The sequence below is a fragment of the Apteryx mantelli genome, chromosome 9 (assembly GCF_036417845.1).
Source record: "Apteryx mantelli isolate bAptMan1 chromosome 9, bAptMan1.hap1, whole genome shotgun sequence".
NCBI classification, from domain to species: domain Eukaryota; kingdom Metazoa; phylum Chordata; class Aves; order Apterygiformes; family Apterygidae; genus Apteryx; species Apteryx mantelli.
In genome coordinates this window covers 15,752,326-15,772,424 of record NC_089986.1, presented here as the reverse complement: position 1 = coordinate 15,772,424, position 20,099 = coordinate 15,752,326, and the positions used below count along the sequence as shown (strand labels likewise).

General features: G+C 35.7%; 1 protein-coding gene across 4 annotated transcripts in view; it reads left to right on the top strand.

The window, feature by feature from the left end:
• The window catches only part of ATP13A3 (ATPase 13A3), a 64,968-nt gene that overhangs the window by 23,354 nt on the left and 21,515 nt on the right, over window positions 1–20,099 (top strand). For all 4 annotated transcript variants that reach the window (XM_067301811.1, XM_067301808.1, XM_067301810.1 and 1 more), the window contains exons 2-16: window positions 692–785; window positions 2,743–2,916; window positions 3,728–3,898; window positions 4,225–4,295; window positions 8,224–8,304; window positions 10,161–10,230; window positions 11,112–11,246; window positions 12,101–12,173; window positions 12,939–13,070; window positions 14,104–14,283; window positions 16,394–16,551; window positions 17,232–17,420; window positions 18,456–18,517; window positions 19,098–19,248; window positions 19,691–19,807. In XM_067301811.1, coding sequence (XP_067157912.1) covers window positions 692–785; window positions 2,743–2,916; window positions 3,728–3,898; window positions 4,225–4,295; window positions 8,224–8,304; window positions 10,161–10,230; window positions 11,112–11,246; window positions 12,101–12,173; window positions 12,939–13,070; window positions 14,104–14,283; window positions 16,394–16,551; window positions 17,232–17,420; window positions 18,456–18,517; window positions 19,098–19,248; window positions 19,691–19,807 — 1,858 coding nt within the window. The remainder of the gene's footprint in view (window positions 1–691; window positions 786–2,742; window positions 2,917–3,727; window positions 3,899–4,224; window positions 4,296–8,223; window positions 8,305–10,160; window positions 10,231–11,111; window positions 11,247–12,100; window positions 12,174–12,938; window positions 13,071–14,103; window positions 14,284–16,393; window positions 16,552–17,231; window positions 17,421–18,455; window positions 18,518–19,097; window positions 19,249–19,690; window positions 19,808–20,099) is intronic.

Here is a 20,099-nt window from a genome sequence, read left to right as displayed (position 1 = left end):
ACGCACACATGCGCACACACACACACATGTAGAACGTAACCAAGTTAAAATGGTACAAGCTCCTCTCTTCCCTTCTTCAAAGTGTACTGTTTCTGCAATATGTTTCACTTGGATTCAGCCAGTGTTCCATCTTAATACTTTAACCTGAGCTCTTTGGGTTGTTGCTACTGGAAAGTAGTATGCTGCAAACTAAGATCTATAAATATACATCTTGTAAAGAAATGTCATCTGGCTTTCTGGCCAGAGTAGTAGACTTTTACAAGTCTAAGTTTGTTCCTTGCTCTCCTTGATTTCCTGTGAGACTATGCAAATCGCTGAAATTTGCAGAACCTCCAAACAAATAGTAAAATAGAGGTCTCCATGTTTCTCAGGAGTTGGGAGAATTAATTCATAACTGTAAAGGATGTATTCAGACAGCCACGACACGATGGCTGTTTGTTAAACCTTGTTAGAATTAGACTTGAAATTGAATAATGAAAAATACATTTTTAATTCATGTTGTTTTCTCTGAGAGGTGAACTTTGAACAGTGGGACACTTTTCACTATTTTGGACACTTGCTGAGGTTTCACAAAGGCTATTAAGTTGTCACTGTATTTTGTGTATGCACTCACTTAAAAAGAAAAAAACCTGTAAGATTTGAGTATAAAATTAATAATGCTGCTTCAATTTTTAATTGTTTGTTGTTAAAGGTCTTCCATATCTCAAGTTGAGAAGTTCCATATCATACTAAACATGGAGAAAGAAGAAAAGAAGTTTGTCAATAAAGCAGAGGAGGATGAGATGGTAATTAATTCCATTGTCTAATTTCTTACAGTAAAAAAAACATTTTTGTTTGTTTTCTTCCTAGATGTGGCATATTACCTCAGGAGATACTGTCTCAATTTAAAATACCTTAGCAGTTTATAAAAGTATCCTTGATGAACTTTTTTTTCCCTGGTATTATGAGATCTAGTACTGGGAAAGGGAACTTTTTTGTTGAAGGCCTTTGCAGAGATGCTGGGTTGGCTGCATTTTTGAGGTCAGCAATCCCATAGATATCAGGTGTTGGCACTTGAAAACATTGTTTAAAGGAAAATGGCAGTGAAACACAGTTTTTCTGCAAATCCCAGAGCCTTTTTCTTGTGGCTGAAACCAGGCTAATTCTCTGTAATCTGACCGTATTCTGTGCATACTCTTGGTGAGTTTGTGCAGATAAGATTCCCCATTCCATAAAACACGGAGAGCAGTTTTATAGCTGTTTGGTAGCGTTAAAACTTTGCTTCCTGCTATGGCAATGCCATCTCTTATTGTTCATCCTGGAAGTCACAGGAGTTAGCTTTGAGAGGAAACCAATGACAGTTGATCTTTAAATTTCTAGTCCATTTTAGAAACAGCAGAGGATATATGGAATATTTTGGCAGTTTTGTTCTGAGAAATGGCAAACTCCTGTGAATTGAATTCCTTGCTCTTCTTGCACGCTTCTAGGAAAAGTTGCTCTCTATTAGGCTAGGTGTAAGATGGAGACTAGGCAGATAAGCCTTGCAACAGAAACCAATACTGAGCTGGTCAAGGTCCAGTCACTAAAATAAATGCTTTTCAAAGAAACTAATTTTGTGTTGCCTGAGAAGAAGCATTAGCCTCTCCTACTTTCTTTCACCTCTTCTTTTTTAGTGGGAACGAATAAATGCTTTTGCCGGTGTTTTGGGGGTAAAAATGAGAGAGTGGGTTTTGTCACCACTTTTTATCAGCTGAGAAAGCTACAAAACAAGCTTAAAGCCTTTTAATAAAGTTATTTAAATGATTTCTAGTAGTGTTTAATGAAAACTACAAAAGATAGTGCAAAAAGTCAGTGTTAATATGGACGATACAGGTGGGACTTAATGGGAAACTGTGCTGCTCTTTTGGAGCAGGAAATACAGTCTAAGATATTTTGTGAAACTCAGGAATGTAACACAGCATCTAGTAAGGCATTGAATTATTTTCTGTTCCTCGCTGTCATCAGGTTAAGTTGGTGCTTGCCTTTGACCAGGGTGCACTTAATACTTCTTGTTTTTTTTTTATGGGGGAAGAGGATTTTTCCAGCTGGCAAGATATATAACCTTTGAGAGTGCTGCTTGGAGTCCCTTCATGTTTCACACTATCATTTCTTTTTAAATGGCAGGCAAAATAATCTAGTTCTTCTGCTAAAACTTTTAAGCACACTTGTTTAGAAAGTATTATGAAAATCTGCTAGCACCAGTAATTCAAAACTAGGTATGCTAGCCAGTCAAATGCTAGTATGTTAAAATCAACATTTTACAAAGCCAAATATGCTTTTGCTCTTAAATCCTGAGCCCGGTTTTGCTGTCTACTGCTCATGGTCATGGAGAAAAATTTGGTCCTTCGCTGAGAGTTAGGGCAGGTTATATTACAATCTAAGTCCTTAAGGAACAGTCTAGAGTAGAGGCAGGTCCTGTAATGAGCTGTTTTAAATGGATGTGCATGCTCTGCCTTTGAGGGTTTCATTAGTCTTTGTACTTCTAACTGAGCAAAACAATTTTTCGTTTTTATTGCACCCCCTCCCCCCTATGGAGCAATCTCTTTTCTTGCTTTCTTCTTCTTCCTTCCCCCCCCCCCCCAAAAAAAAAAAAAAAAAGAGAGGGGAGAAAATGGTTTTGAAATTTGACTCCTTTTGCCTACCACGCTCTATAAAAAGCTAATGTTGACTTCCGAGCCAGAGCAATCAAGAGGATCATTGTTACATGTTTCTCTTTCCTTACAGGAGATCTATGGTTATGATCTGTGCCATTGGAAGCTGGTGCTAGTTACTGTAGGAGTGATCTGTTCTGGAGGCATTCTTCTCCTCCTCCTCTATTGGATGCCTAAGTGGCGTGTGAAAGCAACATGCAAACGGACTATGCTTAAAGACTGTGAAGTGGTTCTGCTGAGAACAACTGTAAGTCTATATATAGGAGAAAGCACTTTGGCAAGTCCAGAGTTATTTCACATCCCTCTTGCTGCTTGCTAAAATACACAATTTCTTGCCTGCTAGGGAGATTGATTTTACTTTATGGCATTGCAGAATTGTGCTCCTCTGTACTGTATATAGCTTTGCTGCCTATATGGGAAGGCTGACAGTTGTATGCAGAGGACATGATGAAAAGAAAAGGTCTTTGCTTTCAGTTTTTAAGGATCAAATAAAAGACTGCCATATTGTCATGAGTTACAAAACATATACCTTGTTCACATAACTTGATACTTGGTGGTTCTCAGGTTTCTTCCCCAGATCCTTCTTGGTCAGCAAACATAAAAGCTTAAGCTTGCTGAGTTAATGTGAAACTGTGAATGCAGGTGTGGCTTGATCTCAGATGATATTCTTCCTACGCAATTGCTGTGTGCAATCACTGGTTATGATCTTATGTTCAGTCCTCAGTTATTTGAGGTGACAGGGTGGGTGCAACTAGCTGAATGCACAGTAGTACCATAGTTCCTACTACAGAACAAATACGGTGTTTTGCAAAGGACTGAGGATTTCCAAGTTACATACCAAGGTTCATTGCTTTAAAATCTTCTGGTGCAGAAAAGAAGCTTTTATAATTGTGGAAAGAAATGTATTCTTAGGGTAACCAATACTAGTTTGTACCTATCATCTGTAGATATGTATAGACTCTGCTAGTCTGTCATCTGTTACACATTGCTATAGCTACTGTAGTAAAATGCTGTTTAAACATTGTTTTAACAACTCATGTTTTTCTTCTTTTTTAAAGGATGAATTCAAGATATGGTTTTGTGCAAAGGTTTTCATTATGCCTTCTTTGGGAGCCAATCCTTTACAGAATCCTAATCCTATTATACACAAGGTTTCAAATGGCCATTCTGTTCACTTCTGTGAAACTTCTGCAGAAGAGAATAAAAATGATTTGAAAAAATATTTGCCCGTGAGTAGACCTGCAGTATCGCAGTCGCTAATTTTCAAAGCATCTGCAAGTAGTATCTAGTATGAACACACACAGTGCAGTACCTGTGATTTAGTTTGACTAAAAGGCTGTCTGGTTCTTTGCGTGGAGCAAAAATCTCTTTCTTGATAGCTCATCTTTCAGGAAATAGTGAAACACTTGAAAGATCATTTTGAAAGTAAGCTATCTAGTTTTCTTGTCAGTGTATTTTTTCTAAATTCACTTTCTATCACTGTTCAAAGTCTATTAAGTCAGAAGAGAGGTTTTAAGCAGTACCAGTTTAATATCTGTGTCTGTTTTCCTTGCAGATTCGTTATTTCACTCATCACAGCGTGAAATATTTCTGGAATGATTCAGCTCAAAGTTTTGATGTTGTACGGTAAGGATATTTTTTTTCTCTTGCATTACACTTTGAACTGCATTTTTGGAAGTATAACATGCCTAAAACAATTGTGAAAATGTTATCTTATTCTGACCAGTCATTCTTGCTCATTAATTCTTTCTCTGAACCATTGTGAGAGCAGGGAGATTTAACTTGGTGTAACTTTTTGAAAGATTTTTGGTTAATGTAACTTTACTGAGTGCAACTTTTATGGGGTGACAGGCTTCATGCCACTATAGGCTTATGCCTGGTTTTGGTGTGTTAAGTAACATAATCATAGTATTTGTTGATGGCTGGCAGTTCTCCTGTTATAAACTCTCAAAAATGTTTTTTTGATGGAATAATTTACACCTTTTGCATTGCTGCTGAGCTAGACCCCAAAGGAGTATCTCAGAAGAGGGAATTCACCAAGTAGCTAGTTGCACAAATTTGTATAGGTGTGTGCTGCTACATTTAATCCAGTTGAGTTGAAATTGATCCCTCTTTAGTAACAAAATAACGCAGGGAAAGGTCTGTCACCTTGATGGAAAATAGCTTTTAGTGAACGGTACTAGCTGTACTCATTGAATGCCAAGAGCTGTATTATTTCTCTTATCCAGCAATAATGTATGTGGCATCAAGATTGAAGTTCTGTTTTCTGATGCTACTGATAAGGCCTTCCTGCAATACTAGACAAATGCAAAGCCAAATATCTCCATTTTTGACAAGTGCTTATTAAAATGGGAAGTTTAAATCAAAAATATAATCTCTCTCTTAACTCGACTCAATGTTCACTGCATTGAACCATCAAGTGGAAATGTAAGCCCAAGCACTAAGTATAGAACAGAATCAATGACTAGTGACAGAAGGAAAAAATAACTAAAATTCCATTAAGAAGAGTGTAGTCTGCAAATGTTTCTTGCTTTTCAAAAAAAAGATATACAAATAGTATGAAAAGTTATCAGTAATTTAAAGAAACTAACTGCTCATAATACAAGCAGTTACAAAACAGAGAACCATTCCTGTGGGAATGTGGAAATGTCTCAGTTCATCTGTAAATAATTGAAAGTCTTGTATGCATTTTTAATGTTAAGCCTCCCATGAATTAGAGGAGTGCAGGTAGTGACGGTTTTCATTTTGCGTTACAGGGTCTTGTTGTCATGCTTATAGTGTTGCTAACTTTAAACTGTTCAAATGAAGTATTTTCAGCAGACGAATTTAAAAAATATAAAGGAAAAACTACTCCTTTTTGCTAAAATCTGGTATAGGGAAAATTCATATGAATCCATGTGTTTAATGCCAAGGAACAACTTTTTTTCCCCCCAAAGCAATGACTTGAAATTTGGCATATGTTAGTGTTTGACTGCCTTTTGATGTTGTTGTGCTAACTCAGCCAAGTTATAAGCCCTTGAAAAATCTCAGATATTCCTGTGAAGTTATGTGAGCATGTAGTCAATCGCATTCCTGCTAAAATGCCAAATTTTCACTTGTTTGTGTTAGCAACCTTTGAGCCTGACCATTTGTTTAGTCAGGTACTGTAGCTGAGCTGGAAGCCAGTATTTAGCAGACGGATAATAAAGAGAAGTGGCGATATCCGAGACACACCTGATACTGGGACAGTACTAAGTCACTCTTGCACAAAGTCAAATAAAAATGACAGTTTTTAACTTTCTCTAAAGTGAATTAGGGGTGATCATGTAGTAAAGTTATTAGATATCATCTGGGAAATAATAGCTGAGCTTACAGTAAGTATTCTGAAAAAAAACAGGTCATGAAAGCTTTCAAACTAGATGCCTCCATTGAGAGATTTTTCCTTCATCTGCTCTTCAGTTCTTTATGTGGAAAAGAGAAATTTATATTACTTCACCTAACATGGTTGTGAAAATCCTATTGTAGATATTTTTTATAGAGATGGGATAGGCTTTGTAGTAAAATCCACAAGGAAAGAGATACAGCTGTGGTTGTGGCATAAGCACAATGCTGCATGATGAAGATAATTTGAAAGTTCACTTTGTACGGTGAATTTTGCAAGTATCCAAACGGCAAAATAGTTTGATAACATGATTGAAGACTTATCACAGTACAAGAGGGAAGCAAATTAAGTTTTTCTGGGCAGCTAATTCAGTTATGAGAGCTTGAGTTTCATGATCATTGTTCTTTTTATAATATTTCAACATTAAGACCACTGTTTTAAACACAGGAAATGTAAGTGTAATTGTTCTTAAATTAAATCTGACTTGCTTATATAGCCAAAAAGGATGCAACTTTGACCCTGTATGTCTGTTTTATTTTAACTAGCATCTGAATCTGAGTGAGCTGATGAGTACTTTATGTAATAAATTATGTTCACACAGGGATTTTCAGAAATGCCTTGGGAATTCAGTACTATAACGCTTATGCGGAGAGATACTAATTCCTCTCATTGTGAACTGAAAATGAAATTTTTTTTCCTTTGCAGGCGAAAATTAGTAGAGAAGTTCTGAAAAATACTACAATAGAAAGTAAATAGAATAGAAGGCAGCTCTGGGTCTATATCAGACAGTGAAAGGTTGAGGGAGAGATGAGACCTATACTGAGAACTAGGGACTGATGTCTGACACACAGACAACTTATCCTACTAAAAGCTTTTCATTAGCATGAGTATTACACAGGTATGCATATTTGCATGTAAAGCATTCAGTTTTAGGAGCTCTCCTGAAACTCACTGTTAGTTTTCTTTTAGGCAGGAAAAAAGAAAATTGAATTTCAATTGGGATAGAATGGGAGGAAAGGCACTGTTGAATTACAAGACAAAGTTGTATATTTATTGATTTAAAAGCATAACTTTAAAATTCTTAAACTTGAAATATATTTAGGGAAACCTTGCATTAAAAAAAAACAACAAAACACAACCCTGTGGCCAGAGTCCAATTTCTCTTTCTTAAAACTTTCACATTATATTTTTTTATGCTTTTAGCAGAATTTGACAGGAACACGTTCCTAGCCTTTGCAATAGTGAGGATGTCTAGCTCTTTCCCCATGTTGCAGTGAATGCAAATAGCTTTTACTATGCACAGTAAATGGTTTTTCTTCACTGTGACAACTCTAAATCCTTTTCAGTAGATAACTTAACAAATATCCAATAAAAAAAACTTATGTGGAACAGTACTAGTTTTGCCATGTCATCTGTAAAAGCCTTTTGGAAGGTAATGGAGAATTCTTGTGCATCCACACTACTTCAGTCAGAAAATGCCTGGACATTGGACATGTCCAGTTTAGTGAGTTTGGTAGTTGAAATGATCCCATAGCTGCAGAACACAGTAATATATATTTCAAATGCATTCTTATCTGTCGATCTTTTAAATTATAGCACTTGCTTTCATATCATCTAGAAGTTACATGAAGATGATAACCTTCCAGTGCTGAGAAAGTACTTGAAATGCAGACTGTAGCTTATCTGCTTATGAATCAAATTTTAATAGCAAGATGCTACCAAATGGCTTTGATACAGAACTATTTGATAAATAGATTTTTTAGTGCTTCTAAAATGCTTCCAGTACTTTTTAGAGCAAATGAAGCAAATAATTTGTAATATTAGTCCATATTGATTTCAGACAATATTATGTAAAATTTGTTCACTTTTTCTTTTTAGCCTTGAATGCCAGTTATGCTAGAATTTTCCTTCCTTTCTGAAATTTATTTGCATTTTGATTGAAATAAAAGTAAAAGATGACTATCCTACAGAGCAAGACATGCCAATGAGAAGACTTCTTTTAACGTCTCCCTGATATTTACAGTTATGTGACAAAAACAGCTAGAAAAGCAGTAGTCAGTAGGCTGACTTTGTTCTTTCATAACTCATGGCAGAGGCCTAACTTTTTTTGTGTTACTGAATACTTCATTTTATGTTCCAGGTTTCTTAAATAACCCATTGATCTCTTTCTTTTTTTTTTTTTTTTTTTTTTAGAGGGCTAGATGAATCTACATTCTGTTCTTCAATTCATAATGAACACAGCGCAGGACTGACAAAGGCGATGCATGATTACAGGTAATGCTACGGTATTTGAGGAAAAATTTGTTTTCCTGCTATTATCTGTATTCCTAAAGTTTTACCAAAAGTGGAAGAAAATTAAGAGTGATTAGTGTATAAACTGTTAAGCTGTTAAACTTTCCTCAGAAAAATCTGTCAGTAGGTAGGTCTGGCTTGAAAACTAAACCAAAACTAAAAAAAGGTATGAAATGCAAAGATTTTTTTTTTTCCTGTATATGTTGGATAGGAACCAGTCTCTGAAATTGTGTTGGATTACTTTTGTCATGATGTTACTACACGGAACAAGGGAATTGGAACTATTGTTTGAAACTTATAGTAGATTGTATCTATGACATTTTATTTTACTCTGCTTCTTAATATAAAACTTAGAAATAAAATCTGTACAAAAACAGGAATAGTGAGCAGTTATTCACTGCTGTCCTCAACATTGGCAGGCATTCCGTGAAATTTGGCAGCAGATATAAAACAAAAGTAGGTGTTTTCCCACATAACTCATCTTTAAGTGGTAGAAACTGTTGCCACAACAAATTGTCATTGTTGAAAAGTGCGTATGGGTTCAAAGGCAAATAGACTGATTCACAGTAGAAAAGTCCATCAAGGACTGTTTAAATGGAAAGATCACATTTGTCTCAAGTGGTAGATAGTTGAAGGCTTGAAGGGAATGCCAGAGGAGATAGCTGTTTCTTGCCTTCCTTCGAATCACTGGCTAGTAGTCACTATGATAGAAGGGGCAGTGTACTGGATAGGTTATAAAGAATATTAGATGCAAGTAAGCAGCAAAACTAGGCTAAACTTAAACTAATTTCTTATTTTGAGAAGATAAGGCTAAAACTTCCCAGCTTGCAGGATTTTGGGTTTCATTCTGACAGCTTAGTTAGCTGCAGAGGAGTGTTCCATAGCTTGCATGGATCTGTCTGTGGTTGATTGGGGCTAAATGTCACCCGCTTCTTAAATTCTGGTTGACAAGAAATAACTGAAATTAATTTTTAATTTTTTTTAAGCTTACTGTGTGAGCATTCCTGTTGAGGAACAAAACTTAAGTACCTAGAGAACTTAGTCTGAGAAAAAATCTTTCTCATGTGTCTTTAATGATGCATAGTGTAGGGATTTCTTGTTTCTCAAATATGAACTGCAAGCTAGAATATATATTGTGAAAATGTAAATAAGTCCTTAATTATTGCTGTTCTAATTTATTATCACATTGCCAAAATTAGAATAGTTTGGTTTCTGTTGCATTCCTAGCAGTTTTTTGCAAATGAGGTGTTCTTAAGAGTTTAGAAACTGAAAGTTCTTTATTCCATTTTATGCCAACTTGTGACTCTTTCTATAAGCCCTTAAGAAGACCCTTTGAGGGTCTGTGTCATGTCAATGTCATTTAACCAGCTCAGATCCCATCAGAGGTTAGTTTCTTGCTCCCTCTTTCATGATTTGCCTTTGTTCATGCCAAGAATAAAACTTTAAGATACAGAACCATGGGAAAACATTATCTTGCTCTTTCTGCAGGGTAAGAGTTAACATTCATTTGAGCTTAAGTTAATGAGAGAAACCCATATTGTTTTTTAGAACGAGAAATTTAACATCGAAACTATACACAGTTTATAGGGAAATCTTATTGTGAAAGAACATAAAAATTAAGTTACAGTTTAAATTGAACTTAGAAATAATTATTTTTGTATTAGAAGTGTGTAGCATCTTACTAGGTAGGCTTTTTATTTTGATAGATTCCTTTTGAAACAATAAATGTGATAATTAAAAGGGTCACAGATTAAATAATATTTTACTTTCTCATATTTATGGAATTATTTCAAAATGAGTAAGTTTTAAGTGTCTTTTTTTGATCTTCCTTAATGCAGAAAAATATTCTATGGAGTAAATGAAATTGCTGTGAAAGTGCCTTCCATTTTTAAGCTTCTGATTAAGGAGGTAAGTTTTTTTTTTTTTTTTTTAAGTCTATCATTAAATTTTTAAAAGTTACTTCGAGTACAGAGACTATTGGACTGATTTTCAAATAGTGATAATTGTGTAAAATGAAGAAACCTTCCCCCAGAGCCCACCACTGTAAATCAAAGTGATATTGGCCTTTTTTTCAGATCTCTCCAAATTCAAGAGAGTTCTTAGCTGCAAGCTAAGGGTTCACAAGGTTCACAGCTGCCTTAGTAATGGCATTGAAAAACATATCAGAATTCTTTGAGAGAGTATCCGTTTGCGTGTGATTTTTTTGTTTTGTTGTTTGCTGTAGTTCATTTCAAACATGCAACCACTGGCTGTGTTCTCTCTCTATTACCAGCCCAGGGAATATGCCTGAGAACATATTCATTGCATCAAATGGGTTCTTGCATATACTCTGCTTGACCTGTTCTATTTTCCTTGTATCGTATGGATTTGAATAACTGACTTGTTATTTGTATGGTATAATAATACATGGTACAACTTCTTGAACTAAGAAACCCTCCAGCCTGACCTTATGGTGTAAGAACTTGAGATGTCAGTGCATTTATTAATGAGAAATATAAATAACATCTAAATTAAGAACCGTAACTTAAGTTGCATCAGATCTTCCTATAATTTTGCTTTGAGGTGTAGGGGAAAATGTTACAGTCTTAAAAGTATGCACTTATGTGCTGTTCTAGTGAGAACTGTGCTTTTGGGGAAGGATGAGGAAGTAGTGAAAAAGAGGGAGCAATTTGGGTAAACAAATTTAGGTATAAAGAACTGAAATCTTTCTCCTCCATGGAAGAGGAAGATTCTGACTGAGATTGCATATTACCTTTTGGTCTAACTTTAATATTCTATCACTTTTCTAGGTTCTCAACCCTTTTTACATTTTTCAGTTGTTCAGTGTGATATTGTGGATCATTGATGAATATCACTACTATGCATTAGCAATTGTGATTATGTCTGTAATATCCATTGTTAGCTCACTCTACACCGTTAGAAAGGTAAGTTCAAAGAAAACGCATGCATCTCCTCAGCTCTTTATTTACTGCTTTATTTTGATTTGAAATTGGCTACAAATCTTTAAGAGTTTTTCAAAAGTATATATGTAGAATCTTGTTATGAGTTCTCCCTCTCCAAGTTGAAAGAATTTGGATCTAGAGTTCTGTTTGGGACCCATCTCTGCTGACTTTCCATGCTGTTGAGTCAATAGGTTTGCCTGCTGCCTCACAGAAACACCACCTCACTTAAATTTCTGTCCCCAAGTTTTATTTATGTACCAAGTTGTATTGACAGTAGGGATTCCATCTTGCATTGTTCACTTCTTTTTGAAAAAATAAAACTGAGTTGAGCACCAGCCATGCTTGCAGGTTGTTAAATTGGTGATGTATTTTCTCCCTAGACTTAGGAGCTGTATCTGATGGAAGTTAGCAGTATTTATTCTTAAAATGTAGACCCCAAATTCAAACCAGAAAGAGGGAAAAAAGCTACCTCCTAGGTCATTAAAAGTAACCCTCTAAAATTTGTTTTAAAACAACTGCTAAAAACTCATACAAATTCATACAAATACTGCAGTATTCGTATGATGTGAATTAATTAACAAGCAAACATTTGTATAAAAATGTGTGGCAGTGTATATTTGCTCCCAGAATGCTATATAAGAATAGGAATCTGTACAGGTTGACACACTCGAACTTTATTTGACTGCAAAAGTTTCTTAAACTATTTTCAAGAGAATGTTTTCAAGTAATATTTTGTTGTAAAAGAATCTTAGTAAAGAATTTTGTATAGAATTAGAATGTGTGTTTAGGAGACAAGCTATGCTTTTAAATAATGAACTATCTTTTCTCCTTTGCAGCAATATGTTATGTTACATGACATGGTAGCAGCTCACAGCATTGTCAGAGTTTCTGTCTGCAGAGGAAACCAAGGTAAATTGCACAGGCAGTTTGAAACATTAAAGTTAAACTGTTCATTTAAGTGCAAGTGTAAAAGTTGGTACACATCAGTTTTTTCTTTGATCAGCTTGAAATAACTATTTCTTAGCAAATTAGAAAGGAAAAGGAGAAGTTAAAGTAGAACTGAGATAGGATAATAATCTGTTTAGAAATATCCTTCTAGATGGTCTTTTAGCCAGTATCAGGTTTGATCTAATTAGGTGCTTTTCTGTTCATGTTTCTCATATTTACCCCTCCATGTATGTAGTTGTCATTGCAGTTTCTTTCTTGACCTAAACATGCATGTGCCTCTGACTTTTTTCCATTACGACTTAGTACCCAGCAGGGGCTGCAAGGTGATCCCGGGATACCACTGTCATATCATTAGGATACCACAATAGTTGAAGATGTTTGAGTTCTGGTGTGTGACAAATTGTTGTGTAAAACATGCCTTTGTGTTGGACCTATGCCTTTATACTGAACTTGAGTTAATTGTTAATATATTTTGTATAAACGTGACTCCTTTCATGTGTTATGAGAAACTAAATCCATATGCTTCAGAGAACTTAATCTGTGGTGGAACTGCATTACTGTTTATCAATGCTTTCTTGTATCTTTTCAACAACTTTTAGTAATACCACTAATAAAATGGAACAACACCTTAATTACCACTGCTTGGATCTTAGCTGTGAAACTCTTTGTAGGATTCTGTAGATGGTAGCTATTTTCAGGTAAAGTTGTTTGTGTTTTAACACTCAGAAATAGAAGAAATCCTTTCCACCGACCTTGTGCCTGGAGATATCATGTTGATTCCATCTAATGGGACAATTATGCCCTGTGATGCAGTACTTCTCAGTGGTACTTGCATTGTAAATGAAAGTATGCTAACAGGTAAAGTAAACTTGATAGAGTCTTTGTTTTGTGCAGCTAAAATACTAGTTTATAACTTTGTGCATGCTTTAACATTCATCGTGCTCTAACAGAAGTGGATATGTTTATTTTTTTTAACTATATATCTTCTTGCAATTACATATTTCTGCTTATCTGCAATTGCTGCCTAGTACTGCTTGGCAACTCAAAAAATGAGTGATGTTTCTTGTTGGAAAGCTTTCTTCTTGATAGTTTGTTATATTGCCTTTTGGCCTGATGGTGTTACTGGGATCAGGGCTGAATGAGTTCTGCAGTATGTTTCTTTGGAAAAAAATTTGCCCAATTTTAATTGCTTCCAAGAATGAGGGTAGTGAGTAGAATGTCCTACTGTATTTAAAAACCAGAAGAGATTATCTCAACTTTGTGTCTGCATACCCTGAAACCAGGGACCGGAAGTAGTTGAAGGATAGCTACTGTGCGTAGGATGGACCTTTTGTTATTCTTAGGAAAATCTGTCTGAACCTGGCAGCATTTAGAAAATCATAGTTCCAATACTCCAAGTTACTGTGTTTTGTCAGATTCCATTCTTTGAATATACTTGAGCCTCTTGCTGCTGCTAGTAACTGATAAAATTGTTTGCTGCCCTAGCATTCAGTCACCAAAGGAGCTGAAAATAATTTCCCTAGGCTTCTAGTTATTCTGAGCAATAGGGTGAAGCATTGCAGCAAGAGAAAGAAGCTTGTCTTGTGAAGTGAGCTATATTTTTGCACCTATCTGGTATGAAGGTAAAAGACAGAAAATCTGTGTTGGAGAATAATGACAGAATAGTAATTAGGTTTTGGATAAGGAATCTAGTGAGTTGAGGGTAATAGGTCTCTCCTTACAGCTTGTTGATCACTGCCTTATAACGTGTTGAAGGGAAGATGACTTCTTCCTTAAGTCTGCTTTTATGCTAGTAAAGTGGGATTATGTTGTTTTACTGAAGCATTTCTGAAATTGCGAAGGAAGGTGACTATTCTTATTTGATCTTAGAGATTCTTTTTTTTTATTTAAGGTGAAAGCGTTCCTGTCACAAAGATTAATCTACCAAACCCTTCAGCAGATCCAAAAGCAATGGGAGATGAAATATACAGTCCAGAAGCGCATAAACGGCATACTTTGTTCTGTGGAACCAATGTAATTCAAACCCGTTTTTATACTGGAGAATTAGTCAAAGCTCTAGTAGTGAGAACAGGTATAGATTTTAAGTTTATCACTTGTTAACATACTATCCAGTTTTGTAGGTATATTTCAGGGTGTTACTGAATGGTGCTAAGCTTGAGGAAATGACTATACCTCAAATAATTTGATAATGTCTGTTACAACAGTAAGAGAACTAGATAATGGCCTGGAGAGCATCAGTTGGCAAAAGGGAAAGTGAATCAGTCTTTAGCCTCAATTTAAAACCTAGGTGGATACAATTTTGACTCTTTAGATATATTTACAATGTCTTGGTTGAACTATGTATACTGCTATTCAAAGGTTTAGCACACCATTTGATTGCGTGTGGGTGGTGGTGGAGAACCTCTTATTTACTGGAGTAATTGACAATGCGAAATGCTTTTCTTGGTCTATAGTTTTGTCAAAGTACATATCAATGTTTGCTTAAAAATCTGATTTATATAATCCTTTTCACAGCAATGCTTATACATGCTGATATTTTAAAGGTTTGATATTAGATTAATACAGATGTTCCTATTAAAAATAGTTGCACAGACTAAAGTAGTTGAGGTGTACTGTCTTACAAAGGTGGTCTTCAGAAAATCACCATAAAATAGACGGATGTGTGTAAACTGTAATCCAGTAATCCAAGCTGCAGGAGAATTGGACTTAATAACTTTGCATTGAATAAAATATTTTTAAAGCAATTTTCCAGTATCATCATGGAATTACTAAAAAATATTGTCATGATTAAATGTTTGATTAGCTTTCTGCTACTTACATAGATAAGTAACTTCATCATAACTAGCCTCTTCTGTCTGTGGTGTCTTCTCTTAACCTTAAATGTTATCTGTTACCCATAACTTTTATTTTTCAAATACAAAATTTTGTGTACCCAACCTGCCATGGGTGTAAATATATATAGATAGACTGTCCAGAGTGGTTACAGAAATGGACTGTTGAAGACTCATGTTACTCCTACTCTCCAGGGAAAAATAATTTTTTGTTGTTGTTGTTGTTGTTTTTTTTTAAGTCTAGTATCATGGTCTGGAGCTCGCAAGGAGACAAACAGATTCTTATTGTCTTGACATCTGAAGTATTTTTTTAAATCTGCTCTTTGCCCAGGACAGGTCAAGTTTGCCCCCACTCTATAAACATGATGAAGTTAGCTTTACAAAGCATTCATCACTAACTACTCAATTAACAACATACTGAACTTCTCTACACAGGTCCCTAATTTGTCTTCTGCAATAGCAAATTCAAAGTTTGGAGGCTTCAAGCCTTCTTACTATTGTGATTAACTCATCCCCTTTAAACCAATGCGCTAGCTGCTTTCTTCTAGTAGAATCTCATATGCCAAATATCAGCACAGGGGACTTGGCCTTTGATGCGATGGCTTGCCGATTGAGAGGAGTTATCAAGGAGCTGTCGGTAGTGCCAGCAGACCCAACACTGATACTGAGATTGTAGCAGTAGAGTTTGAAGTCTAAGCATATACAAAATGCTCCAGGCATACAGAGTTGAGCGCTGGCATTGGCCTCTCCCGGTGTTGCGGCAAAGGTTCAAGGAGGATCCCGGGGTATCTGATGATCCTCTGTCTCCAAGACGCTTAAAAGTGCCTTGCTCCTAGCTTAGGTGGCATAATGGGATCAAGAGAAGGGTTCTCTGAAAGAGGATTCAGAGCACTGTTTTTTTGTTTTTGTTTGTTTGTTTTTTCTCCCCCTGAATCTTTTTTTTCTGGCTGACAGAGGAGCCTATACAGACTTGCTGTTTAAATGCTTAAAGTTGGACTCTATTAATAACTTTTTCCTTTCACAAGGACTGGCACAATTAGACATCTAATAAATATACCCACTGGCTCTGCACTGTAAGGGGCAGAGCAGAAGCAAAATGCTGTACAGCCAATTCTACCAGCCCAAACCATTTGGGTATTTACTGCCTCTGTAAAAGAGGGGTTGGTTTGTATCAGCAATACAGAGGTACTTAGTGTCACATACGCCTACATTTTTGAAGCACCTTAATTACAGCATTGCAAAATATCTGTTACTGTATATTGAGAAACTGTCCTAATGAAATAAGTAGCTTAAGGTTTTTGACATATTTGAATAGTTTTGCTGTTTATACTTATTCCTTTTTATTTATAGGCTTTAGCACTGCTAAAGGACAACTTGTTCGTTCCATACTGTATCCAAAGCCAACTGATTTTAAACTCCATAGAGATGCCTCTTTGTTTCTCTTGTCTCTGGTAGTGGTGGCAGGCATTGGCTTTCTTTACACAGTTGTCAATAGCATCTTAAAAGAGGTATGTTTTCATTTCACTGTGTTCTTGTCCACAACTGCTTCACCTTAGAAAAGTGTTGATCATGATTTCCAACACACTTCTTCAGATGTTGAGAAACAATTATGTGGAAATTCTTGATTTCTAAGTGAAAAATTCTTGTCTTTATTTTCTATCAAGGCTGGGGGGAAAAAAAAAAGCTTAGGGAGAGCAAGATTCAGCAGAAAAGCAGAATTTGACTATATTACAGTAAAATTTGGGTTTGCCTCCATTTCCACTGACCCAATTTCTGATTTTATCTTTATTTTATATGCGAGTACCTTGTGACTGATATCCAGTTGGAGGAAACTGGATATGGAAAATGTAAAGCATGATGCAGGGGAAAAACAGAAATCAAGAAACTATTTGACAACTTCTTAATTCTTTTCTCTCTGAAGAATTGCATGTTATTTAGTCACTCTTTAAGTAATGTATTTGCAGGCGGAAGAGTGAAAACTTAGTTATGGGTTATGGATGTTTTAGGACTGGATTGTCATTGGCTGCTTATTGGTGAAGATTGTGGTAGGTTCTGGGCACTCCAGAACCTGCTATGCTGGGGAAAGCGATGCATGGATTTTTACTTTTAACAGTGATGTAACACTTCAGTGAGACAGTGAATTTTTTAAGTAGCAGATTCTTGTTCACTAACTACTTTGTTATTGCAGGTTCCAGCTCGTACCATCATCATCGAGTCTCTCGACATTATCACTATCACAGTGCCTCCAGCACTCCCTGCTGCCATGACTGCTGGCATTGTTTATGCGCAGAAACGGTTGAAAAAAATTGGCATCTTCTGCATCAGCCCACAAAGGATAAATATTTGTGGCCAGTTGAATCTTGTGTGTTTTGATAAGGTTGGCTGAATTTTGAAACTTTGGTCCCTGGAAGGTGGAATGTGCAGTAAAAGGAAATCCAAAAAGAGTAGTAACTGCAGTGAAATTAATTTACCTTGGAATAGGTTATATCACTTTTGTTAGTTGCAGGTCTTCAGTGTTTGCCTTCAGTTAATTCACTTAGTTTAGAGTCTACTCTAAAAGTTTTTAAAATGTGAAGTTCCTTTCTTATATTAAGACTCCCAGTCCTAACGTATTAGTGGCACTCCAAAAATGTGAGAGTGGGAGACTCTAAGAGCTTTGTTTTGCACATAGACTTCTGGAAAATTTCAGGTTTAAGCCTGAGGTCAGACTTGTTTCTCATTTTCATTTATTTCGAATGAAGATCCAAACAAGTTTACCTCAGTCATGTTTCTGCTAAGAAATAATAAAAGCCATTAATACCACTAGCCAGAATCCTTTTCTTTCAGCTAATTCTTGAATCAAATTTCCTTTCCCTCTTAGAATTTCATCTAAGATTTTAAGTATCCACACTAAATATATTATTTCCCTGGTACATATGTTCCAGCTGCTGTTTTTAACTATGTAAGTAATTAGTACTAAGGGTTTAGTGTCCATTTTCTTTTCCCAGCATGGACTGTTTGCCCTTTTGTACTTTTTCTGTTTCAGAATGTAATGTAAAACACTTTCATAGATTGCACATGTGTGCACACACAGCAGCCCTCAGAGTACAGAGGGGGTGAGTGCTCACCTTTGGACTTAAGGGTCTGTCTCCCTTGTCCTATCCCCAAGCAAGGACATGATTGTTTTGAATGTTTAAAAAAAAAAAAAAAAAAAAGGTATTTCACAAAACTGGAACTCGGTTATTAGCAAAAAGCCAAGGAGGTATTTGAATTTTCTGTTCTAAAATCTTAATTTCTTTTTTAAAGTGAAAATGAAATAAAATGTATTGTTCAGCTGTAATTTGGTTTATTACCTGTTAATTTTTGCTTTACTTGAGGATAACTTGGTTCTGAAGGCTTTTTTTCTTGCAACTCCCCTTGATATGTTTTTCAGACTGGCACACTTACTGAGGATGGCTTGGATCTTTGGGGAATTCAACGGGTGGAAAGTGCTTGGTAAGGACAAATGAGAGTTAATAACAAATATGATACCTGGTTGTGCTTTAACAGCTTCTGCCAAATAGAATAGAAGACTCAATGTGAGCTCAAATGTTTGCATTTGTAATGGGCTGTAAGAATGCAAGTGAAAATATGTTTTAGAAGTAATGAAAAGTTAATAACTTTTAGCAGTCTGTGAACTAGAATTTAACTGGTTAAAGTCTGAGACCCCGTTAGGTTCATAATGCGGAAATGATGCTGTTTAAATTTGGCATGTTTCCTTAATTCTGCCCTCTAAAGTGATGAGTCTTTGTGTGGCTTAACTAATTGAGTCATATGCAAAGTGATAAGAGGCCTCCGTGCAAGGAAATCTAACCAAAGAGTGAAGTAACACAGAATTTTTGAAGGAGCCAAAAGAAGTTCTGACTGTAATTCTGAAGATCTCAGCCCAGAGTCTTAATCTGTTTTCTGTGATGTGTGAAAATACATGTAAAGAGACTCGTGCAGTCAATTTTCTTCTGTTAATCTAAACAAACCATTGAATTGGCTCATAATAAATAATTATAGTGCTAAGTATATTATAACTTCATTGTTTTAGTTTCCTTTTGCCGGAAGAGAGGGCTTGCAGTGAGAGCTTGCTGAAGTCTGAGTTTGTTGCTTGCATGGCAACTTGTCATTCCCTTACAAAAATTGAAGGGGTACTTTCTGGGGACCCACTTGATTTGAAGATGTTTGAAGCAATAGGATGGGTAAGTGTTTCAAGAAAAGCAACATTTGTAAGTTCAGTAATACGAAGTTTCCTACGCTGACATGTACAAGATACACCATTATATGCCAATTCAAGTTGTAACTTTAAACGAGTAACTTGTGACAATACTTATGTGTCACTGTAAAAAGGAAGTCTTAATATGAAAGTGTTTCTAAAATGTGTTTGATGCAACAATTCATAAAATGTAAAGAATTTGGACATCTAATTTACTGCTTTCTGATGTTGAAGTATGTGTGGCAAGGTTTTAATGTTTGTAATACAAATTTAAAATTGCTAAGCAGATCTTATGTTAACTGCTAAAAATCTTGTTTAGAAAGATCATTGCATCTTGGGCTGACTTCCAGGGTTGTTTTTCTGACAACTACATTTTGAGAAAAGTTAATGAATGTATTAATTTAGTTGATTGTACTTTTTTAATACAGATTTTAGAAGAAGCAACCGAAGAAGAAACAGCGCTTCATAATCAAATCATGCCAACAGTGGTTCGCCCTTCAAAACAGCCTTTTCCAGAATCCAAGCAGGCAACAAATCAAGAAATGGTAAAAAAAATTCAAAGCAATTCTTTGAATTAAACAAATCTGAGTTTAATAAATGCATTTTACCACATGCTGTGGTCCTGGCTGGTGTAATTCAAACAAGATCAGAACTGTGTTTTTTTTGAAAGGCAAATATAAAGAAGTCATATTTAAACTCTTGTTGAAGGTAGTGGTTCAGTAGATGCCACTTGCAAGCCAACCAGATTGATTGACAGCATTGTTGCCATTAAAGATTGGTTGTCAAGTACTGTAATGCTTTTTGAGCCAAGGCATTTTAAATTTAGTGTCATTACCA